The 25,888-nt window shown below is 37.7% G+C and overlaps 1 protein-coding gene and 1 non-coding gene across 9 annotated transcripts in view; both read right to left on the reverse strand.

The window, feature by feature from the left end:
* Positions 1-5,498: 5,498 nt before the first annotated feature.
* RAPGEF6 (Rap guanine nucleotide exchange factor 6) overlaps positions 5,499-25,888 on the reverse strand; it is a 217,805-nt gene continuing 197,415 nt past the window's right edge. For 5 of the 8 annotated variants that reach the window (XM_030869701.2, XM_030869700.2, XM_030869699.2 and 2 more), the window contains 6 exons: positions 22,076-22,267; positions 19,404-19,538; positions 14,057-14,285; positions 11,968-12,470; positions 9,567-9,881; positions 5,499-8,941 (listed from right to left, as the gene is read on the reverse strand). In XM_030869701.2, the coding sequence (XP_030725561.1) occupies positions 8,916-8,941; positions 9,567-9,881; positions 11,968-12,470; positions 14,057-14,285; positions 19,404-19,538; positions 22,076-22,267 (1,400 nt within the window). In that variant the 3' untranslated portion in view covers positions 5,499-8,915. Of the gene's footprint in view, positions 8,942-9,566; positions 9,882-11,967; positions 12,471-14,056; positions 16,900-19,403; positions 19,539-22,075; positions 22,268-25,888 lie in introns of those variants that run through there. The other 3 variants (XM_030869710.2, XM_030869709.2, XM_030869706.2) reach the window with 2 other exon arrangements.
* TRNAW-CCA (transfer RNA tryptophan (anticodon CCA)) lies at positions 25,114-25,186 on the reverse strand. The gene has a single exon. It is a non-coding gene; the product is annotated as a tRNA-Trp (tRNA).

Consider the following 25,888-nt stretch of genomic DNA (forward strand, 5'->3'; position numbering starts at 1 on the left):
TAGCCAAAGCAACCTTGAGAAACAAAAACGGAGTTGGAGGAATCAGGCTCTCTGACTTCAAACTGCACCACAAAGTTACAGTAATCAAGACAGTATGGTACTGGCACAAAAACAGAAATATAGAGCAATGGTACAGGACAGAATGCCCAGAGATAAACCCACACATATATGGGCACCTAATTTATGACAAAGGAGGCAAGAACATACAATGGAGAAAAGACAGCCTCTTCAATAAGTGGTGCTGGGAAAACTGGACAGCTACATGTAAAAGAATGAAATTAGAACACTACCAAACACCATATACAAAAATACACAAAAATAAAATATCCAAATGGATAAAAGACTTAAATGTAAGACTAGACACTAAAAAACTTTTAGAGGAAAACATTGGAAAAACACTCTTTGACATAAACCACAGCAAGATCTTTTCTGACCCACCTCCTAGAGTAACAGAAATAAAAACCAAAATAAACAAATGGGACCTAATTGCACAGCAAACGAAACCATAAACAAGATGAAAAAACAACTCTCAGAATGGGAGAAAATATCTGCAAACAAAGCAACTGACAAAGGATTAATCTCCAAAATATACAAGCAGCTCATGCAGCTCAATATCAAAAAAACAAACAACCCAATCCAAAAATGGGTAGAAGCCCTAAATAGACATGTCTCCAAAACAGATATACAGATTGCCAACAAACACATGAAAAGATGCTCAACATCACTAATCATTAGAGAAATGCAAATCAAAACTACACTGAGGTATCACATCACACCAGTGAGAATGGCTATCATCAAAAAATCTACAAACAATAAATGCTGGAGAGGGTGCGGAGAAAAGGGAACCCTCTTGCACTGTTGGTGGGAATGTAGATTGGTACAACCACTATGGACAACAGTATGGAGGTTCCTTAAAAAAAACTAAAAATAGAATTACCATATGACCCAGCAATCCCACTACTGGGCATATACCCTGAGAAAACCATAATTCAAAAAGAGTCATGTACCATAATGTTCACTGCAGTACTATTTACAATAGCCAGGACACAGAACCAACCTAAATGTCCATCAACAGATGAATGGATAAAGAAGATGTAGCACATAGATACAGTGAAATATTAGCCATAAAAAGAAACGAAACTGAGTTATTCGTAGTGAGGTGGATGGACCTAGAGTCTGTCGCAGAGTGAAGTCAGAAAGACAAAAACATATCCATATGCTAACGCATATATATGGAATCTTAAAAAAAAAATGGTACTGATGAACCTAGAGGCAGGGCAAGAATAAAGAGGCAGACATAGAGAATGGACTTGAGGACATGGGGTGGGAGGGGGAAGCTGGGGCAAAGTGAGAGAACTGTTGACATATATACACTACAGAATGTAAAATAGTTGGCTGGTGGGTAGCAGCAGCATACAACAGGGAGATAGGCTCGGTGCTTTGTGACCTAGAGGGGTGGGATAGGGAGGATGGGAGGGAGGCTCAAGAGGGAGGGCATATGAAGACATGTGTATGCATATGGCTGATTCACTTTGTTGTGCAACAGAAACTAACAGTATTGTGAAGCAATTATACTCCAAAAAAGATTTAAAAAAAAAAAAAAAAAGACAAAGATCCCAGGAATTCACACTGTAGTGTGGCACCATCTGGCAGTTCCAGTTCCAATTTAGCCCTGTTCTTGTTTCTTCCAAAAGATAGTTTTTGACCCTTGATCATCTGCCACCACACTCCAAATAGAAGGCAGCACAGCTAACACATCCCTCATCATCAAATCTAAACTTATGTAGAGGTTTTTAATAATGAGATTAGGCACCTTTTCATGTTTATTGGACAGTTTCCCCTCTTTTATGAAGTGCTTCTTTAATTCTTTTACCCATTTTTCTATTGGGTGCTCTTTTTCCTTTTTTATTTTTTTAATTTATTTAAGTTATTTATTTTTGGGCGCATTGGGTCTTTGTTGCTGCATGCAGGCTTTCTCTAGTTGCAGCGAGTGGGGGGCTATGCTTCGTGGCAATGAACAGGCTTCTCACTGCAGTGGCTTCTCTTGTTGCAGAGCATCGTCTCTAGGCGTGCAGGCTTCAGTAGTTGTAGCACGGGGACTCAGTAGTTGTGGTTTGCGGGCTCTAGAGCGCAGGTTCAGTAGTTGTGGCGCACGGGCTTAATCGCTCCTCGGCATGTGGGATCTTCCCAGACCGGGGCTCGAACCCATGTCCCCTCCATTGGCAGGCAGATTCTTAACCACTGCGCCACCAGGGAAGCCCTAGGTGCTCTTTTTCTTTTGATGGAAAGAAGTACTTTGTATATTCTGGATACCTGTGCTTTGAAGGGTATATAAATTACAATATATTTTACAACTCTATGGGCTTGTGTTCTTTTAAACTGTATTTTTTGGATGAACATGTTTTTAATTTTAAGACAGTTGAATATACCAATAATTTCCTTTATTTTTAGTGTTTTCTTATGAGGATCTTACTTAACAAATCTCTACTACTGCTGAGATTTTGTTACATAGTATTAGTGTTATTACTTCTATAAAGTTTTGGTATAACACAGATAAGGCCATCCAGGACAAGTTTTCTTTATGGAAAGGTTTTTAAATGACAGACTCAACTTCTTTAACAGTTATAAAACAACTAAATTTTCCTTCTTATTACAGTTTTGGTAAGTTTTGTTTTTCTATGTTTATTTCATCCACATTTTAATTATTCAAAGTGTCTTTCTCTTTAATGACTATAATAATAATGACTGTTTTATGTTTCTAACATTGGTTAGTTTTGCCATTTTTCTTTTTCCTTGATCATCCTCACCAAGAGTTTAGCATTAGTCTTTTAAAAGAATATATACTGCTTTGCTAATTCTTCTTTTTTTTACGTGTTACATATTTCTGCTATTATTTTCTTCCATCTATTTGAATTTAATTTGCTATTATTCTGGTTTCTCAAGAAGCATGTTTAGCTAATTCATTTTTAGCCTTTCTACTTTTCTAATATATGCACTTAAGGCTATACAATTCCTTTTAATCAAATCCAAAAGGTTTTGATATTCCTATTTTCATTCAGTTCAAAATAATCTCTACCTTCCAACAGGTTACTGGGAGGTACATTCTTTAACTTCCAAATTTTGTAATTTTTGTTACTAATTTCTCATTTAATTCTGTTGCAGACAGCCTTCTCTATATGAGTCCAACCCTTTGAAATTTGTTAATAGTTTCTTTATGGCCCAATATATAGTTAACTTTGATAAATGCTCCATGATCACCTAGAAGTAATGTGTATCTTGCAGTTGTTGTTAATTCAGTGTTTTATACAGGTTCATTAGATTAAGTGTGTTGGTTGTGTTGTTCCAATCTTCTATATCCTTACTGATTTGGGGGTGGGGCAGGGAGAATGTGGGTGTATGCTCTCATTTACTGAGAGAGTTGTATTAAAATTTTATATGTGGATTTCTGCTTCTGGTCAAGATGGAGAAGCTACCATTTTACCCTCCTGTCTGAAACAACTGAAAAACTGGACAAAATGTATAAAACAAGGCCACTTAATACCCTGGACACCAGGCACTGAAGGACAGTAATCCTTGAGAGCATAAGAAACAAAAGGGTGAGCCCTACACCATGGCCCCAGCTCACTGCCTGGAGAAAATTTCCAGGAGAATATAGAAAATTCAGAAGATTCTAAAACCTGTTGGGATTAATAAATGAATTGAGCAAGGTTGTTATATACAAGTCATTATAAAACAATTGTATTTCAATACTCTAGCAACAAATAAAAAACAAAAGACCTAAAAACACACTTCATAAAAGACAGTATCCAAATGGCCAGTAAGCATTTGAAAAGATGCTTAGCATTATTAGTAATTATAGAAATTAAAATTAAAACCACATAAAGATACCAGTACATACTCACCAGAATGCCTGGAATGAGAAAAATGAAAAATATCGTGTGTGGCAAGGATGATAGCAATGTCCCTTCTGTGAACACTTGGAAAAACAATAGGCTGACCAGGCTGCTGGAGAGGAGGCCTCTGGGCCTCTCTCATCTTGGTTTAACAAATTCTTCTTGAAGGTAGTGAGACAGGGCTCACAGTTCCTGTGGTGTACTTATGGACCACTATATCCTTTAATTGAAGGTTCTGGGTCCTCAAAGTCAGACAGAAACAGTAGCGTGTATTAAGTTTCCTAGGGCTGCTATTAATACATTACCAAAAATGGGTTGGTTGAAACAACAGGTGAGAAGACCAAAATCAAGATGTTGGCAGGGTGGCACTTCCTCTGGAGGCTCTAAGGAAGGAGCTCTTCCTTGTATCTTCTAGTTCCTGGTGGCTGTTAGTATTCTGCTGCCCACAGTTACAACTCTCTGCCAGCTTCACAGTGCCTTCTCCTCTGTTATCGTCCTTTGCCTCTCTAAGGACACTTGTGATAGCATTTAGGGCCCACCCAGAGAATCCAAAGTAATTGCCTCATCTCAGAATGCTTAACTTTAATTAAATCTGCAAAGACCCTTTTCAGTAACCTTTAAAGTTCCAGGGATTAGAGCTTGATATTTTTAAGTAGTTATTATTCAACCTACTACACTTGTGTTTAGTATTTTCGAAATAAAGGAATAAACTAGTAACTGTGGAGAGATCAGGGGAAGGAGTGGCCCTGAGGAAACCTTGGTGTGTGTGTGTTGGGAGGGCGTAAACTGGGAGGAGGTAGAAGCCTTACCTAGCAGGGGAGTAATATTCTCTGGGTACAGAGGAGCGACTGGGAAACTTTACGAAGGAGTACTAAAGAAGAATTTCCCCTTTCTTTGCCAGGGTCCTAGGATCTGATCCCAATAAATAAATTACTGCACTTACATGTAAATGCACTTCCTGAAAGAGTGGGCAATAGGCATGCTGTGGTAGACCGAGCTAGCTGCCCATTCAATATCCATTCTTTCCTTCTTCACTGAAAAGAATACCACTTTTATTTGGAGCCATCCACTGCTCAGCTAAAAAAGTTCATTTCCCAGGTTTCCTTGCAGCCACTGGTCATGTGACAGTTTTGACCAGTGGGAGGTAAGCAGAATTATGCAAGTGGAGTTCTAGAAAAGCTGTTGTTTTGCTAATAAAAGGGCTACACATTTGCACCTTTCCTGCAAACCCTTCCTTCTTGAAGCACTGCAGTGATGCCCTCAGGTGTAAACGTCAGAATCCATGAGACCGCAACAGAACTGTAGAATCCCCGTACCAGCCCTAAACAGTCTGCCAGTAGACTTTTCTGTTATAAAAGAAAAACAATCCAATAGGGTTTAAGCCACTGTTAAACTTGGTTTGTAGTCGAATACACTTTTAAAAAACTAAACAAAACAATAGCTAGGTGTTTCACAGATACCAAAATGTCAACCATAATTGGACAATTCCAATTTCTCTGGAGACTTAAAACAAAAAATGCCTTCACACCAATGCAGGTCCCAGACTGGTCCTCTTGAATGACTGGGTATATAACCTGCTCCCATACATTAGCCATAAAGTGCAGAGAAGGTTAATTAGATTCTTTATTGATTCCACCAATGTATTAGTAGATATGGTAATAGTAAATGGTACTTTTACATTCTCTTAACCAAAAATATAACAAATATTTACACTCAATAAAAATACAAAAAGCATACAGAGGCACTGTCTTTCTAAAAGACATAAGTTTAAGAGGTATCAAAAAATAGGAGACAAACATTGCTTGTTACAGGACACTTTACAATCACTGAATTGTGCAGTATAATTGCTATTTGATTATTATGACTCTGCAGTTTTGTTTTTGTCCTTTGCTGATCAGCTCACGTTTCAATTTTAAAAGGTTAAGTACAACTGTATTCTGTGTATCAAAAGTAAAGAAGCCTTGAAAAAGCACAACAGAAATTAAAGATGAACTGGGGTTCAAGTTTAAATTTGAAAATGTACTGTGACACTGTTTTGAAGATTTACCCCTTTGCTATATCACATTTACGGTAATACTAAAGGGATACATCTACTTTAATATCACATTTTTTAGAAATGTATGTATCAAAATAATAATCAGAGTCTTAAATATACAAGGAAACCCTTTCTCCCCTTCTTTTTAAAGGGGAGAAAACACTTTATAAAAATTAGAATTGTTCTTGGATATCTCCATGATTACTGTCACATTTCAAGCCTAGGAGAGATTCTCAAGGTGGTTATGCAGATGATGACAATGTGACATCATCCTCATGAAAAACCATTTAAAGGCTTTTTCTCCCCAAATATCATACTGCAAGTAACCATTTGGAGAAAGTAAGACTCTATTAAATTACAATAAACCTTTATGGAAGTATATACTGGATTTACTAATTCTCCAAATCTTTCATTATGCAGAGATTTTTTTGTTGAAACTTATTATTTGGCAAAAGTTTGCAGTGAGGATTTACTGCTTCAATAGCCCTGGCAGATTCAGAGTTGTGGTACAATGAGGGCATAGATCTCTTCAGTATACTTATAAATTTATAAAATAAAAACAAACGGGCATTTTGAATTGGAGCAAGTATAGGTTAAGGCTTCTCTTGTTCTAGTCAAGTGACAAACTGAGAGAAGGCAGGAATGTACCGTAAATTAGAATATAAAGATCAAAACGCCACGATTTTTTAAGGGATAAATACATATCAAACTAGAAAGCATTTGGCTTTAGTTCTTGATCAATGTGATCAGCTGATCCAAACACTCACATTTCAAGCTACAGGAAACAAAGGCAGCTACAGGATGCAAGTCCAAAACCACAAGCCTCTGACTCTCTGTGCAAGATATTATCCACAACATTGAGGACAACGATGGAGAAGGCTCCCATCTGGTTTGAAAGACCTGCTAAAAAAACAGATACTGTGCAAACAGCACATTTTTCCGGGGAGTGGATATAAAATGGTGAGAATAAATACCCAAACTGGATAAAAAGATGGTTGTAGCAAAAATATCTTTCACTTCGTTTTGCTCTGGACATGAAAATAATATTGTCTAAATCAGTGAAAGAAAAATTTATGATCACAGGACCACTGTTTATAGATCAAACCTTTACAGTGTGACTTTCAAACCAGGATTTTTGATCCAGGTTACTTTCCATTTCAATGGGCCAAGAAAGCTATGGAGCCAACTAGCCTCATTCTAACATACCTGGGGTTAATTTCTAAGGCTTAAGTTTCATATTTACAGTTTTTTGCCCATGGGAATTTTTCAGACATGCTGTTTTTCCTAAAATGAAGAAATTATCATTTTGATAGAAAAGATGGACTACTGCCATTTACCAGTTGGCACTGATTTATGATTTTAAAATGAAGGAAATAGGAGGATGATAGAGAGAAGGAAGAGAGAGCTAGGAAAAAATGAGAACTTTTCAAAAGGAAGTAATAAGCCAACTAAATCCTATAAATTCACATATGGATAACCATTCAGAAGTAAACCTATTTTTGGCTCCAAGTTGATTTGGGTAGTACACATTAATGGCTTTGGCTTTTTTTTTTTTTTGGTAGTCACAGAAGTTTATTACCCTTTCACTTGCCTTTACACTAAAAAGCGAATGAAAAAATTTAAACTTAAGATGTAGAAAACATCATACTTAATCTTTTTTAAATGCGGAAAGTCTACCTCATCCAGTAAATAGTCAATGAAATTTTAATTAAATACTTAAGAGTGCCACGCCCAACAGGCTGTTAAATATATATGTCTCCTTCCTCTCAAGGCCTAAAGTGAAAACCAAGAAATAATCACTTCCATAATTCTAGCTCCTCTTTCTCCCACAAAATTTTCAACCAATTATAGACCTTGGTGTGCTAATGAGCTTTACCTGCAGGCAACTGGGAGCTGCAGGGTTTATGAAGATTAAAAACAGCCTTGTGCTGTAAGATGGGGGTTGGGTGGTGGGTGCTGCAGAACACCGCATAAAGCTAAATTGATCTTCATGACTATACCGCCAAAGATAACATGTCCTTTAAAAAAACTCCATATTTGAGTTGTGAAAAATTTTAGGTATGGGTTTCTACAGAGTAGAACTGTCTAGAACTCATTCTCTATTTACTGGATTTATACTTATAGCTACAGTTAGACAGAGAATGACTTTCACTTAAGTTGGTATACATGTTATGTAAGATAAACATTTCATTCTTTGGAAATTAGGGTTGCTACACACCCCATCATACCCCTTCCTTTTCCCAAGAGACTGCTAGGACCCTGTGGTAGCTTCATTTGGCTTTCCAAATCCTGACCAGCAGATGGCAGTATTCTCCTTCCTAACACCTCAACAGCAAAGGGATTCCTGTTCCACTCAAACTGAGACCCCACGTTTCGTTGGTGCTATAGATGGTTACATCTCTGTATAGATCAAACATATCATCCTGTAAAGATGGCTTCAGTTTGGTCAGATCAGAGACAGTTTTATGGCCTCAAACATGAACATCAATTAACAAGAGCTCCCAAATACAAACAAAACCACAAAACTTCAAATAATAAGTTACTTTTCAAATACATAAAAATATCCTTGGTATTGGCAGACATTCTGAATTTGTCTGTTAACCCAAGCTATGGCTTGAAAATACTACCACTACTACTATCTTAAAAATAACATGTTAAAGGAAAATCTATAGTGATATATATGGGGAGGACTCGAGTTTGAATTTGTTCTAGTAACTGTGGTCCCAAGGCAGGTCTGGTGTGCAAAGCGAAGACTGGTATCCAGGCACAACATCCATAGCTGAGGAAACTATGCATCTGCAGGGATTAAATGAAAGGAAGCATGATTCAGGGTTATCTCATTGCTCAGAGTACAGGGATTAAAACCTCTGGGTTAGCAGCAGGAGCAGCGAGCTATTTGTTGGCAACGGCCTGCAGAATTGTGAGTTGGTTCTGCCCACTCCTTCCTCCGTGACTTTCAGTAGACTTCAATCAGGTCAATCCAAAGGCTACACTGCTGAAACCTGTTCATTTTCTGAAAATAAAAGAAACACAGTTAAGTGGTAGGTCAGCATATTAATGAAGATCAACTAACAATCTAGTTATCTGTTTAAAAAATTAGTCAATTTCAACAAAGAAATCCTCTCAAATATCCCATCAAAGGCCAGATTTTATTATAATGACATTTTTGACTTCTGATCACAATGAAGGCTGACAATCAACTGGAATTCAGAACTGCTTTTTAACCACTTTATTACTAGATTGTTTAGAAAGATAAAATTCATTTATTGCCAAAATTGCAAAGTTGGTCAAGAGTTCTGCTAATAAGAGGAACTCTATCAAACAGCATGATTTCAGATAATTTGACATTTTGATACTTGGAGTTTCAAGTGTCCATGCATTAGTGTAAAACACAACTCTACCAATGTCAAGTGCCTCCTCTTAAAATTATCCTTTTACGCTGAGCTGCTATTAAATACAATCAGGTTGCCCTCTCCATTTACAAAAAACACACCATCGTATGTAGTCATTTCTTTTTTAACAGAGATTTCTAAAGCAGTTAAAGAAAACATTTCTGATTATGTGAAATACCAGAGCAAAGACCATTCAATGTGCTTAGCAATTCATTTAAGAGCCATTAAGGTAGTTTGTCAACATACCATCTGCTTCGCTATCTGCGTCAGTCACATCTGCTAGTTTAGGATGGGATGGCTGCAAATTATGCCTCTGAGGCTGAGTTACGATCTTCGATGGAACACAGGCCACAGGGTTGCTACTGAGAGAAGCTGGTGGCAGTCTAGAGAGGCTGTTATGCATCATCTTTGACCTCTGCACTGCCACACTATAATCTGGAGGTTTTAGGTGTAGGTGGGGTCCTTCCTTTAGGTCTGCTAAAGAAATCCCCATGTATCCTGGAGGAGTGGGAGGTGGCTCCCTATACCTATCCTCCTTCTTGGGTGAGGTGACACAGTACACTGGCATGAAAAATAAGCAATGGAAATGTTAATGAAAAATATAAGAAATGAAAAAAAAACATACTGAAACTTATTACAATGACAAAATAGAACTTAAAAAGGGACACAGTGAATATATCTGAACACAATGGCAGCAGGTTAAAAACACTTTTAATAAGCTTAATAAACTTGATATTTAAACTTGTTTTTAAAATACATAAATTACATTGGGTTTTACAAACATTAAATAGAATGAGACAGTTGAAGGAGATGACATTGATGACAAGCTTCCTCCTTTCACAGGTCAGACCACAAATCACAGAAGTGTGTGACAAATTCCTCAAGGAGTACCAGCCCCAAAGGTGAATGAGTCAGAGACATTTAAGAATTCACCCTGAACATCTATACTCTATTAAATGGGGGGATTTTCATAGAAATGACATTTAGGCCCTCTACTTAAGGGCTATTTCACGTCAGTGCTGGCATATAAACAACTTTAAAGAGGAACTAATTCCTTCAAGGACCTTATTCCTAACCTCTGCTCTGTGATTAAGTGAGAAGAAAAGCCATAATTTTAGGAAATCCACCTTAAATTAAGTTTCTCTGATTTTCAGTGGACATTAAAAATAATGGTGACTTAAAATCTTTTGCCCTAAGTTTGTACACCCTGGGTCTAAGGCAAAGCTTCAAAAAAACATCAGAAATAAGTTAAAAAGGAAGTTCCATGAAATTAAGACCAATCCACAAGACTCACAGGACAAATGGCTCTGAGTATCTTGATCATGTAAGCAACTTTTAAAATACAAACACTATCTATATACAAGAAGAATAAATTTAAAAGGATCATTAAATTCTCCCCTTAGAGAATCAAGTTTGCCCATATTGAAATTTCTACAACTCTACCAGTAAAATCTGCATGTAGTATCAAGGTCAGAAAGGATTTCCATTCCCATCTGAGGAGAATGGAGTGGGGAGGGGGTGGAGAGGTTGTGAAAAGAAGACAAGAATGAAGAATGTTAAGTGATTTGCCCAGAGTCATCTAGAAATGAACAAAAAAAATTTTTTTAATCTATTTTCCCAAATGGATAAGAAGAGAAAGATTTTACACCCTTGCACACACGTGCTTGTATATCCATATAACAGTTACCTAAAAGGCTTTAATAAAAAATCCTTGGAAAAAAATGAACTAAAAAATCCAACCTATAATGAAATTTGACAAGTAAAAAATATGCTAAAAAAAGCACGTGTCTTTCATATGTTAGTAGTTTAAATTGACATCACGAATATAGTATAAAGAGTTGATTATGATAATATTGACTCAAAGTACAGTCACTCCACATGAAAAAAAAACCCACAGGTGCTATTATATCTAAGTACTTATATAAACTCAAGAATAAGGGAAAAAAAATGTATTTGACGGCCAAATACTAAAAGAATACACCAAGAAAGCTGTGCATGGTTAGAACGGAATCCACAAACAGAAGCTGGCACACCCATGATATGTGCTAGGAGGGTATAATGAAAAATGTTTGGGTCTTTTTTTTTTTTTTTGGCTGCATCACGTAGCATGTGGGATCTTAGTTCCCTGACCAGGGATCAAACCCATGCCCCCCCTGCAGTGGAAGCGCAGAGTCTTAACCACTGGACTGCCAGGGAAGTCCCTGTTTTGGACTTCTTTATCACACTTTTTCCACCACTTGTACTACCTAAAAGTAGTGTCAGATTCAAAGTTTCTACCATGTATGCAAAAAGCAACTAGGGTCCAAACAATTTATGAGGTGGCAAAGAGAATAATCCCTTTATTACTACTGCACAGTAATGCAATAATATTTTCTTAATAAAACCAAAAAGATCTCAAAAGCAAAACAAGACATATAAACCTGTCCCCCTTATTAAATTCCTGCATGTCAGCTTTTTCATTTTAAATGGCTTGAATATCTGCCCCAAAGCTCTTGAGAAATCATGAACTTTTTGAAAATAATTTGCATGTGGAGGGAGGAAAGAGAGATTAGAGAAGGGAATTTTCCAAGAATAAAATTCTGGGCCAAGGTCACTTTACCACTTAAATTCTAAATGCCACAGATATGACAAAGAACACACAACTTACCAATCAAGCCCTTTTCTGTACTCGAAGTAACAGTTTTATAAACGGGGTCGATGCCGTCCTTGTGGTCCAAGCCTTCAGATGACTCAGCTGGGGTGCTCTCCAACACTCTCCGTTTAACTGTCCCATAGTTTGGTTCGTATGTATCAGACAGAGAACTAGAGGAAGCCCAACTCTGCCTCATCTGATTAGTCTCTAGGCTTCCTTTACACTGACCACAAGTTCGAGAGCAGACTTTAGGAGAGGTACAGGGCTCACAGTCAGTGGGTTCAACTTCAGCTATGGGACCATCCAAATGGGTATGTCGATAAGAGTTCAGAAAATCCCAGCCTTTTGGGTTTGGAAGGCTTTGGAAGTTGTCATGGGAGCTGCTTGAACAGGAAGTCCAACTTCCACGACCACTATCAGCTGCTTCTATAATAATATGCTCGTGAGAAATCTCATCATTGCTCACAGAAGATGAGACAGCTAAATTCTTGATTAGTGATGGCTTTGAGAGTGTCCACCTAAAATTGGAGATACACAATTAAAAGTAATTTACTGGCTTAATGGAAACAATTTCTTCAGTCCATTGCAAGTATTACTGCCTACAAGAGACTATAGAACATGCATCACAAGTGTTTAATGCCAACATAACCTTCTGGAAAAAAATGACACTGTAATCAATCATCACTAAACTTGTACTGGCATTAATGTTAATACTTAGCTCGAAACATACACTGAAGAAACTCAAATACTTAAAAGGCTTCCTCAGAATTTTTCTTGAATTATTATGAAGGATGAGGTTTGAAATGAATAAAATTAAGTATACATTTTCATTCTTGGTCAACATAATGCAACACTAGATTCTCTCCATGCACACAGAATTAAGAATCCTCAATTACAGAAACCATGTTTTATTTTTCAGTGTCTCTGAGGTACCAAGGAAACAGCAACTTCCCCAATTACCTACTACTAAATGAATTCTATCATTTATAGCAAGGGTTCTCAAACTTAGTTTCATGGACCAAATCAAGTGAACAGCCTGTTTTTTTATGGTCTTGAGCAAAGCACGGTTTTTACGTTTTAAAGGGTTTAAACAAAATGGAACAAAATACTCCAAAGATTTTGAGACAGAGACCATATACAGCCTGCAAAGCCTAAAATATGTACTCCTTTAAATGGGCCTTTACCTGCCCACCCCCCAAAAGGTTTGTGACTCCCTGATTTATAGTACAGAGCATACAGAGCAGGGATCAGCAAACTAGAGCCCAAGGGCAAATCCAGCCCTCTACCTGTTTTTGTAAATAAAGTTTTATTGGGACACAGCATGCCCATTTGTTTACAAATTGTCTAAGGCTGTTTTGATGCAACAATAGCAGGGTTGAGCAATTGCAACAGAGAGCTTACAGCCAGCTATGCCTACAATATTTACTATCTAACTTTTATAGAAAAAGTTTGTTGACTCCTGGTCTAGAGAACCATAGTTTAGAAACCCTTACAAGTATGGTGATAATACTTCACTATATCTTAAATTTTTCATATTAAAGTGTACCAGATTTAACAGTATCAGTTTAGAATCAACTTTCTCAGTGCTTTCTGAAGATTTCCATTTTGTCTGATTCTAAATAGAAATTTAGAGTTAACTTTTTTTTTAATTGACTTTTTGCTAGTTGATAATTCTTATTCTCCAAATCATACTTTGAGAGAGTAAGGATCAAGGACTAGTCCTACTCTCCCAATCTGTCTACAACGTGTACAGCACTGAGGGTACTTCCCATTACACACTCTTTTTGAGCAATCTCTAACCTTATAGCTAGAATGCAAGAACTACTTCCCACCTACCAATAGCATCTTCACTTTGAGTTCTTATTGATCGAAAAGATACATGATGTAAGTTACTTGAATCCAGTAACATTTAAAAAATGAGCACCCATATATCTTTCAAAATAGCACTTATTTGCACATTCAGTATAGAGAATACATGCTTGGTTCTCCTGTTCTTTCAACTACTCCTTTGGTGGGGGTGGTTTTACGTTCAAATTAGGGAGCACTGCTTGCAGTGGCCACTCAGCTTGGGTTTTGTGATGTGAACACAGGCAAGGATGTTTACCCAGGGCCAGGCTGACTATGGTCTCCTATCCCTGAGGAGTGCTCTGTCTTTTCAAATGCTCCAGTGGATTCAGGGACTGCCACAGCCTGGGAGGAACACCGTTCATCCTGTAGAGCTGCAGACATGGAGTCAACAGAGCAATTGCTCACAATGCTGGACCGTGAAGAAATCTCACTATGGCTGGAGTCAGACAAGTTGTCAGATTTAGCTGATGGTATAAGTGTATAACCTGAATGAGAGAAGACAACTGATCAAACTACAAAACAAAGGAACGGGAGTGGGGAGGGTCAGGGAGAGGACAAAGAAAAATATAAAAAGAACAAAACATAAAGTGAGTATCAATGTCAATTTCCATCTATGTAGATGTAATGGTGCCGATTTTCTGTACATGTTCCTTTACATATCCATTCACCTACCTACCCACACGGCACCAATCTAATTCCAAATTCAAGAAATAGAAAGCCAAAACCCAGTATTACTGAGAAAACTAGTTCAAAGGTAAATCTGCCCCAGGCTCTCACATAGCTACAAGCATTTAATAAAACAAGAGGCATTAAATATATTACAAAACATTAAACTTGAACTTCTCAACTTCTTTTTAACCCTATGTCCCCTCCCCTTTGATTAATATAAATATTTCAAGGCCTGACCTGAGTGTCCAAAACACCACCTCGAGGCAGGGGTAGGTAAGGGGAGTCAGGACTCAAGGGAAAGAATTTTATTTTTGTTTTTTCAAACTGCAAATACCCTAGATATTTTGCTTCTGTCACCTAAGAAGTCTTGCCTCAAGTTAAAAGCCATTGTTTTAGTATTTTTAAATAAATTGTTTTAGATTTGGACTTACTCTTATACCTAGTTTCCTTTTTCTTCACCAATTTAGCAGAACATTACATTAAACAGCTGAACTGACAGATTTACAAGAATGTAACATGAAAAAACCCAGCATCTACCTGTTTTAAATTGCTCTATGACTTACTGCACAGCAGATATAGCTAGAGATTTTCTTTAGCATTCTCTGGAATGAAGGGGTGGAGATGGAGTAAGGTGGAAGGTTCCAAAAACAAATCTGCAGCATGATAGTTAATGTACACAATCGTCTGTTTGGGTAACTGTTAGAAAAGTAACCAAACTTCTTTTGTTGAGAAATAAAGAAAATGCTGTAGTAATCCCAGCAAGGAGTAGGTCTCAAAGAAGTAAACAATTATCTTCTTGTTCACTGAGAGAAGAATGAGGTTGATTAGGTGCATGACCTTTGGGTCCATTCCTAGAAATCTCAAGAAGAACTATAGGCTTTAGACTCACATATAGCTCAAGTTATTACAAAAAAACTATTGAATAATAACTTTATTAATTAGTGTCATTAACTATTTCAAAAACAAAAATTAAGACTCAGAAAATGTGTGATCTGCATTTGGCTTTTGTGCCAGGCACAGGACAAGCCAAGGAAAGTCAGTCTCTTGACTCCCATCCCAGTTCTCTGATCTTGGGATCACTGCTATTTCTCAGTGCCCTTCATGAAGTGATCGGTCAATTTTCAAGAGGACCAAGAAAATGGATGTGGTAAATAAACTAAAAAAAATTCAAAAATTCCTCCTCAAAAGAAAAAGTCATTGTTCTTTTATCCTGGGGGATAGACTTGCTTTACTGTTTTAAAAATAATTTCATTCTTACATCTGTTAGATCAGTACTTGTCAAATATAATTAACTGTAAGAATTACCTGGAAGGCTTATTAAAATACACATTCTTGGGCCTATTTCTGGCAATTCAAACTTACAAGGTCTGCAGTGGGACACAGTAAGTTTTTAACAAGTTTCCCAGATGTTTTTGAACCTGCTATGTTAGACTATCTCCTCCCTCCTCTGATCAGAGTATATATGAAAAGTGAATGATATAAAAAAGTTTATGTGGACAAGATACAGTTTCTTGCCTTCCAAACATTTCACTTTAGCTTGTAAAGTAGTTGCAATAATAAGATAGCAACACAATTATCTAAGGCAAAGGTTCTGATCAGATTGTTACTGGGGGATTTAATGTAAAAGTAAACACTGGTTCCTAAAAAGCCTCCTCTACTTATTGCACTCACAGACCCAACTGCTACTAGCAGGAAATAAAGCCAACTACAGAAAACAAGAGTAATTAAGTTTACTAACATTAGCAAAATAACATATGTACAAATAAGGCACTTTAAACGGATATGATTTTGTTGTTGGAGGACCTGTAACACTAATCATAAAATGCTCATAAATAGTATTTTAGTAAGTTGTCTGTCTGAGCCTTATTTGACAAATGACTTAATTTAAGCTACATTTACATTAATAAATGAAAACAAATTTCACACTAAAATAAAGTAAGGAACTTCATCAGAGTGTCTTTCTCCTTTTAGACTTGAATCGCGTATAGAAGCAGTTTAAAGTGTTACTGTTGCCTCGGCTATTTGAATTGAAGATGTCATTCCCTTTCTCATCTTTGATGTTGCTTCCAACATCCTTCACTTTCTCACAGCTTTCTGTAGCTTGATTGAGATCTGCGTCCTCTTTTTTGCTGTTGGCTAGTCTCTCCCTTGAAAGAGTTCTTTCCCTAAATCTTCTAAACGGGGATGTCATTCTTTTTCTGGCTGTGGTCTCACAACTTGTCCTGTCTCTATTCTCCTCAGTGGCCTTCTCGGTCCTGTCTGTTCTTTTGGCTGTGCTCCTGGTAATCTGTTGGATTTTCTTTTGCAAGTAAACCCCACCTATTCCGGGGCAGCTGTGGCCACTGATCTTGGTGCTGGACTCACGGGGAGGGGATGAGGAAGACCCTGAGAGGCGCAGCAGGATGCTGTGATCAGATATGATACTGCCAACTGGAGGGAGAGATGCAAAAACCCTGTCATGGTCAATTAATTCTTTCCAATGAATCACAATTAGCCTGGTTTTATAACATTTCACTATTAAAAAATTCTAACATCTTGACAATATCTGAAAAATTGAAATCTAGCAACATATTTTTTAATGCATGGAGACTCTACTATATAGCATAAACAAGACAGAACACAGGAGAAAGGTTACCTTGATCAGAATAAGCTGGTAATAAAAAATTGCTGAAAGTAACCCAAGCTGGTAAAATCATAAGCCAAAATATGACAAGAGTAGCAAATAACCAGAATTATTTCTCAAAGTAACTATGTCTAGAATTTTCAGGTAGATTCTACTAAGAAAAAGCTTAGCAAAAATCAGATAGGACATATAAATAGTATATACAATAGATGTATTTATAAAGCACAATTTCTGATTCTATTTTCTCTACAACGCAGAGAAGTTGCCTGCCTGAAGCACTGGGGAAGATAAAGGTTAAGGCCTCTTGATGTCTCACTTTTTCAGTTCTTTCTTGTTTAAATTCTCCTTTTAAAAATCACGAACGTAGGCTTATCTTCTTAACTGTTAGAAAACAAAGAACTATTCCAAAGTATAGCAAGAACTAGAAACAGATTCTAATAACATACTCTTAGTTTAATGACATTTTTGTTCAATCACGGACCACTGGCAAAAACCTGTCTATGGAAATAAACAAGCAGAAATAGTTTTAAAGAAAAGAATTTTGTCAGATTTCTATGGATTCAAAACATGACTATGACAGGCTCACAAACCTATAAATATCATGGTCAACTGTTGGTCACATACTGAAAAAAAGACTTCTCTATTCCAGTGGTTAAAATGCATTTGTTTGGAATAAGAGCAATGGGGAAATTCCTGTTCCTAACACCTCTTCCCACAAGTCACAATGACCCATATAACACCAAATCCAATTCAACTAGTTTCTTGGTTAGAGAACTGTCTATAATGGGACCTCTGGAGGGTGTAAAGATATTCCTGAAAGAGCATTAAGAGCGTATGGACATTGTTCATCTGGACCATCTGTGTGAATAGGCACTGTTCCCAGCCCCAATCCTTGGGACCTGATAAAGGGTACTCTGGATAGGATACATACATAGTAAAGAGATGAAAGATATCTGTGTGCCTTACCAAATCATATATGAGCTGTATACAACAGGAACGGAAACCTGTGTTTTACAAACAGATCTATTATGTATACTTTTATATGTCCTATTCGATTTTTACTAAGCTTTTCTTAGTAAAACCTGAATGAAAATTCTAGCCAGTCTCAGCTAAGTGAAGAGGGTCAGTAATGGAGTTATACTGCCCTGGAGTGGCAGCAGGGAAGAAGAAGAGAAACTCCGATTTACTAATCACTCACCACGTCTCAAGTGTTACAGATATTATTTCATTTAATCCTTAAATAAGGTCCTAAAATAGGTGGTCCCTAACCCATCTTATAGACAGGAGACCTGACCTTATATAAATCAGTTGCTTGTAATAACACAGCCGTCACCAGGGACAGAGTCAGGATTCAAACTAAGGCCTGGCATCACTGTACCACTCTGCTGTCACATAGTCAGCAAAAATAAAAAAGAACCTTCAGAAGTGAGGGAAACTTAGAACACAGGAACTGAGGAAAGCTCTGGAAGCTTCTCCTTCCTGCTAGAATTCATTAACTTAACTTGTCTTCTCTCTGACCATGTACCATTCTGTACTGTGTTTATTCAAGGATGTAACTTTTTTACATCTGTGAAATGCCATGACTAAGGAGTCTTTTTTGCCAGGGTACACGGGGAATGTGGAGGGCCAATGTAAGAAACACACACATTATTTAGAATGCTACATTTGCAGCTGACATGAAATGGCATCTTATATGCATATTACCCAGGCTAGTCAAAAAAAGAAAAGCTTCAGTCTGAATTAGGAAAACATAGATAAATAAAGAAGAGCAATTTCAGATTTTTTAATTCAAAAGGTTCTACATTAGCATAAATGTAAAAATCCACAAGGGTGCTGTATAGGTTATTATAAATCCTGATTAATAAAAGGTAGTAACATTCCATTACTAAAGAAAGGAATGTATCATCCTAAATATCTGTTTCATTTCCTAAATCTTGTAGTTGGTTAAAAACAATTTCTTGTAGACATTCTTATTTTAAAATACTCCATAGAACTGTTTGAATTAACTGGTAATTTGAATAACATCAAGAATTTGCACAGACCAAAACAACTGTGAGTTCTGCCTTCATTCTTATCTATACTTGTCCTCCACCAAAGAAGGACCACACTTGGAATGCAGGAGTCCTAACTCCATGATGCATAACACCTGAAAACCATATAAATAACACAATCCAAAACATGAAAATTCAGGAAGTATTACCAGTTACACTTTTTTTCACATTTTCTATTATTACCATAGACCAAAAGCAAAATATGTGCCATGTAATGTTGTTTGGTGTAACAAGAACTAGCTTGAACTATTTTATCTTACCTTTGCGAGGGGAACCTTGAGGAGACGCAGGAGGACTAGAATGTAAGGATGATGCCATAGAAATAGTGTCTTCTGTATGTTTCTTACCACTTATTTCTTCAGTTGTTCCTAAAATTTTCTGAGGTAAACTTGTACCTAAAAATAAAATCAAAGAAGCAAATAAGTATCACTTCACAATTAAAATGTCTGCAGTTGCCTAAATTACTATATAACTAAAGCCATGATGCACAGTGGCTAGTGTAGTTAACTGAAATATATACATGACAAACGGGGACTAAATGACTGGGTAATGGCATACAGAGATTCTCACCTCCAGGTGTTCACATTCAGCCAGTCAGCGCAGATCAGATTATAATAGCTTTTTGTTTGTTTTGTGGCATAAGGGATATTGATTTAACAGTCTGAGTACAGTGTCCCACCCTGCACAACTGACACACTTATTGGAAATCTTAATAGAGAAGGCATGGATTCAAACTATTCCCTCCCCTCTAGAGGTGGCCTCTCCAAGTCAGGGCGAGGCATGTGGCAGGGGCAGTGTAGGGATGTTGGCACTGTCACTACCTGTGGTGCATCTGTGCTGTGGGTATACAGAAGCTGCAGGGCTGCCAGTCCAGCCCTTTTCAAGAGCACTAAATTCACACTACAGGAGATAAGTAGACAACAGAAAGAATCATGAATTTATAGAAAAATAGTATGGAGCCCACTGGAAACATTCCTGCAAAGTTCTATCATCACTCTTGTCCAATAGCTGGTCCTTTTCAGCATAGGTCAAACTTAGCAATGCTTTCAAATACCCTGGTATTTTTACATACATCCTCTCGAAAAAATGTCAAAGAGGTATTGACACTGTTTTTAACCAGTAAAGTAAGCCCAACTTTGATGAGTACTCAGCATAGTAACAAGCAGCCCTTTGATACTGAAAAAATTTAAAACACAGTATACAAACACTACTCTTAATTAAGTGCCATTTTAATATATTTATCACATAAATAATAGTCATATTAGAGCAAGAGGGAAGAGGGCTACCTGGTACAAATAACACTGCCTCTCAAGTGATGACATCCAAGTAAGAAATCAGAGCTAGACTTGTCCCATGTCTCACTCCTACCACAAAATCAACTTCACCCATTTTGCATCCAATTCTCTACTCAATTCCACAGACACCAAACTAGATCAGGCTCTAGGCAACTTCCCATTGCTACATCAGCTTTCCACTAAGGCTCCCTATCTCCAATCTCACAGCCCTTCCTACTACAGACCTCCTCCAACATAAACTAGACCATAATCTTGCCTTGCTCAAACTGCTTTAACAGCTACCCACTGACAACTTTCCTCTAGCATGTCATGTTATAATTTTGGCATGTCTGCAACTTCACTTCTCTTCATCCTGGGACACTGTTTAGTACTGTGTTAAAAGTAAGGATTTTGAGCCAGGTAACCTGGGCTCAACTCCCAGCTCCATCTCTTACTCGTGGTGTATAAGTTACTTAGACATTCTATGGTTCCTATGTAGAATGAGAGTATTATCTATCTTTAGGTTTATTATGAAGATTAAATGAACATAATATATAAAGTTAGTAAAACACTTAGAACCGTGTCTGGCATTCAGTAAGTGCTCCATAAGTGTTAGCATTAATTATTATTGTCTCTCAACACTCTACAGCTTTGTCCTCAGAGGCAGCAAACTGCCTGTAGCTCCTTGTAGATATCAAATTCTTCTTCTGCCTGAAGCAACTTCTCTGGAATTTTTTGCCTAATTACCTCCTTCCTTATCAACCTTTAAGACTCTGCTTAGGTGTTATCTCCAAAAGGCCTTCTCTGGAGCACTATCTTACTTCTGTCTACCCTAAAGGCTCTCCCTCTTTTGTTCTTTTATATGTTATGTACATGCTCCTGTACATGCTCCTGGCATAATAGTGAACACATACATGTTATCTGTTTGTGTGAATGTCTGTAACACCAGACTGAAAATCTGGCAAAGGAAAGGGCATTTCTTATTCAACTTTGGATTTCAAAACAATATCAAATTAAATTCACAAAGTTCTACTGAATATGTCCTATGTATAATGCATGAACTAAATAATAATGTTAGGGACCAAATCTAATCTAGCTTCCCATTTGAAAGCTAAAATAGTGATACTATTAAAACAACAAATGAAAGTAATTTGGACAACATCTACATGGCCTAACAGAGGAAAAAAAGCATGGTCTATACTTATATATTTTACACTTGCTTCTTGTCCCCAAGCTAGGTTTTCAGAAGTGGTCATTAATGAAAAACCAACAAACCGTCTTTTTTAGAAAGAAGCAATTTCATTATTTTTAGATGCAGCAATTTCATAGGCTGCATCTGCATTAGATAATTGAGTAAATGCACCAATAAATGCAGTAAGCCCTTGGTACCCAAATATACTGCTGTACGTTTCTGGCTGATATGATTATAGGAATTCCAACATCAATATTTAAAATATGCATGCAGTCACTGCATAGAGCAAAATGAAGCATTAGGCACCTATAGGCAAAATGAAGCATTTTTTGACTCATGAGTGCTGATTATATTACACAAACTACAATAGCTGATCTCCAAAGCATTTATATTTGTAATTATTTTCCATTCTAACTCGCCTGAAAATTTCAATTAAATGAATGCAATATTAACTGTGAATACTCACTCAGTGTGGCAGGGTCTTTTGCTTGTCCCTTCTTCCTGATGGGGTGCAAATTTACAGCTGGCACCTGAAGCACCTGGCTCACTCTGTGGGGCTGATGCAAATAGGCTTTAGCTGCTTGGCCAGCTGACCTCACAGGCACTGGAGACATTTCTGATGACTTGACTGATCTTTTCTCACTTAGATTCTTGGTCACTAATAGAAGAGAGTAAGAAATACATAATTCTGCACTTTTTAAGGCAAGGTTATTACCACTGACAATAGTACACAGCTCATTAAAACCACCTATTTTTAACACAAAAAAGATTAATTTTCCTAACAAAAATTTCATGTATTATGTTGTTTTAAAAATTTTGTAGAATTAAGTTAATTTTACTCCCTAAATTAAGATAATAGACTTAATTAGCTCCAACTGCACGGTCATCCTAATGGCCATCCTCTCATCTATATTTTTTTTTTTGACAGATCCTGCCTCAGGTTTATTTCTACAAATAACACAGGATGACACCCGTCCCATGCAGACAATACCCCAGGGGTCACATCAGTCCTCCTGTCTTCATATCGGCGACAGAAGAGCCTTTGTTGGTGCCTAGGCCACCTTTGGGAGCCAGAGACAGAGTCGCAGCTGCATCCTGTGCCCTGATTTGAGCCTTGGCCTCTGGCCAGCAGAGGCTGAGACCCTTGGTCATGTGGGAATGAGCACATTTCCCTGAGCCTGGGGTGAGTGATGTAGTCAAGTCAACTGAACTTGTGGCTGCTGCCCTTTGCAATCTGGGCTTGACCTCCTTGGGCTTTATAAGAGCCTATATAGCCTTGGCAGGTACACTCATAGCCTTGGTGTTTTTGGCCAGCATCTTCCTCAGGTACTTCTTGTCGTGCCTCTTGGCAAACCTAATGTTCCTCAGGAACTTGGAGTCTGCCCCCTTCAGAGATTCAAAGCTTTGTGATCAGGGTTTCTTGATGCCATTTCTGTGCCATGTATGGGATTTGCTCTTCATGGTGTGGTTCCTGAACTTGGCCATGTGTGCACCAAAGCCCAGAAGCACTTGGAACCCAAAGAGCTAGCATCTTCTCATTTATACTACTGAAATACTCCCCGCACTGTAACAATTCTAGCATGCCTTCAAGTCATTCTCCATACAAGAGTGCAATGACTCTTCCATCATGAAAATCTGATCACGCCATTTTCTTTCTAAAATTTATTTTACTTATTTTTGGCTACGCTGGGTCTTCATTGCTGCACGTGGGCTTTCTCTAGTTGCGGCGAGCTGGGGGGACTACTGTTCGTTGCAGTGCATGGGCTTCTCACTGCAGTGGCTTCTCTTGTTGCAGAGCATGGGCTCTAGGCACGTGGGCTTCAGTGGTTGTGGCATGTGGGCTCAGTAGTTGTGGCTTGAGGGCTCTAGAGTACAGGCTCAGTAGTTGTGGCGCATGTGCTTAGTTGTTCCGTGGCATGTAGGATCTTCCTGGACCAGGGCTCGAACCAGTGGTCCCCTGCTTTGACAGGTGGATTCTTAACCACTGCGCCACCAGGGAAGCCCTATCGTGCCACTTTCCTTTTCCAAATGCCCTACACAAACTTTTAGATGACTTGCCACTGCTCTCAGGATAAAGACACAAATCCCTAAAACAAGGTCTATTAGACCCTGCATGATCCAGCTTCCCTAATAACCCACACTCTGCAGCTACTAGATTAGATCCCGTTTTATGTTCTCAAGGCATCCTGTATCCTTCCTTCACAGCATTGATAACTGTAACAATACAATTGTCTGTGAGATTAATCAATTAATGTCTCTTCCCCCCACAAGGCTATAACTAACATGATTGTAAGGACTGTTTACTTTGTTCACTACTATATCCCTGTGTGTCCAGTGATGGATAGAAAACAGAGGCTTAACAGGTAGTTTTTGAATAAGTAAGTGAAATTATTTCAACAGCTACACATAGGAATACCAGAGATATTTATAAGTAGATGGTTAGTATACTTGAAGATGAACATCAGAATTAAAAACTAAGAACTCTGGCTTAAGAAACAAAAAGCTGCCTCCTCTGTATAAAATCAATGCTATAGTCCAAAGAAAAAACTTCTTCCTTCAGGTAGTATTTTTAGTACTTTTAATTCTTCAGGCAGTTATTCAGGGTGGTTTTAATGCAGGTCCAACCTCAATACTCCATGATATTTTTGTTTTAAACACCAAGATAAAAGTGTTTAACCTGTCCCAGCACAGCTACAATAGTTAGCTACTATGCTTTTATTATCAGAACCTAGAGAATATTTTGGGTGATAAGAATATCTCAAAAAGTCAAAGCAAAGTGCTCCTAGGGGATGATAGGCAGCAGCGCATCAACTGACTGAATCCAAGATGTTACCAACTTTTGGTTAGAGCCATGAAACATTTTCCCCCCAACACTAATCAATTCCGTATTGACATCTTATTTTAATAGTTGCCATAGTACAAAGAAAAAAATCAACAGACTACTTTGAATATAAAAAAAGAGGTCACAGGAGAGTGTCAAAACTCAAACATATATACTTATTATGAAGAACCAAATTCTATAATGTTTGACAATCAACTATTATTTGGGTTTGGAATTTATTTAAACATTTAAAAATCAATAATGCAATAAAAATCAAGGACTCTCAAACTAAAATAAAGCAACATGAATTGAATTAAATTTTCACAAAACAGTTTAACTTTCAGTTTAAGAAAGACCCACAGGTTTTCTCATTTTAAATCAGTATTAAAATCAATGGTAGTGAGACACCATTTAGTGTTATGAAAAAAGAAGTAGGTAAGTCTAAGGTGGGTGTGAGAGGAGAAAGGTATCGCAGGTGTGTGTGAATGCGTGGTGGGGGGAGGAGAGAGAGAACGCAGAAGTTGGTATGTGGGATCTTTCTAGGAGTCAAAAAAGTTTTTTTAATTAGTTATTTGGCTGCGCTGGGTCTTAGTTGCAGCACACGGGATCCTCGTTGTCGCGTGTAGGATCTTTGTGCAGGATCTTCATTGCGGCATTAGTTGCGGCATGCATGTAGGATCTACTTCCCTAACCAGGGATCGAACCCAGGCCCCTGGCATTGGAAGCACAGAGTCTTAACCACTGGACCATCAGGGAAGTCCCTAGGCCTCAAAATTTTAACAATGAGCAAAGCATAAAAAAGTTTTCTATGCTTCTGAATATTCCAAATCATATTTAGGGAACAAAGAAAAGCAGATAGTGAAAACAAAAGATAAAATAAACAAACTTCGGGCTTCCCTGGTGGCGCAGTGGTTGAGAGTCCGTCTGCCGATGCAGGGGACGCGGGTTCATGTCCCGGTCTGGGAAGATCCCACATGCCACGGAGTGGCTGGGCCCGTGAGCCATGGCCGCTGAGCCTGCGCATCTGGAGCCTGTGCTCCGCAACGGGAGAGGCCACAACAGTGACAGGCCTGCGTACCGCAAAAAGAAAAAACAAAAAAAAAAAACAACAAAAAAAACCCCCAACCTTTTATCAGACAAAAGCAGGAATAATAAATTGCATTCAGTAACCATAAGATGATGAAGTCTATACTGCATTACTTGGGAAAAAATAATTTTGATGATCATTCAAAGCAGCGTCAGAGATATTTAATAAGTGTGTATATGGCTTTGAACTTTAAAACATGAATAAAATTTGAAGATTCTATATACTTTTTCAGTCTTTATTTTTGACATGTACCATTTTCTCATAGCAGACACTTCCTGATATCCCACCAGGTGGTAAGAAATTTTTCCAGATACTTTCCAAGTCTATATACATTTATTATTTTTAACAGCCATATATCATTCTTTGTATTG

This window comes from Globicephala melas, chromosome 3 (genome assembly GCF_963455315.2).
Source record: "Globicephala melas chromosome 3, mGloMel1.2, whole genome shotgun sequence".
Classification (NCBI taxonomy): domain Eukaryota; kingdom Metazoa; phylum Chordata; class Mammalia; order Artiodactyla; family Delphinidae; genus Globicephala; species Globicephala melas.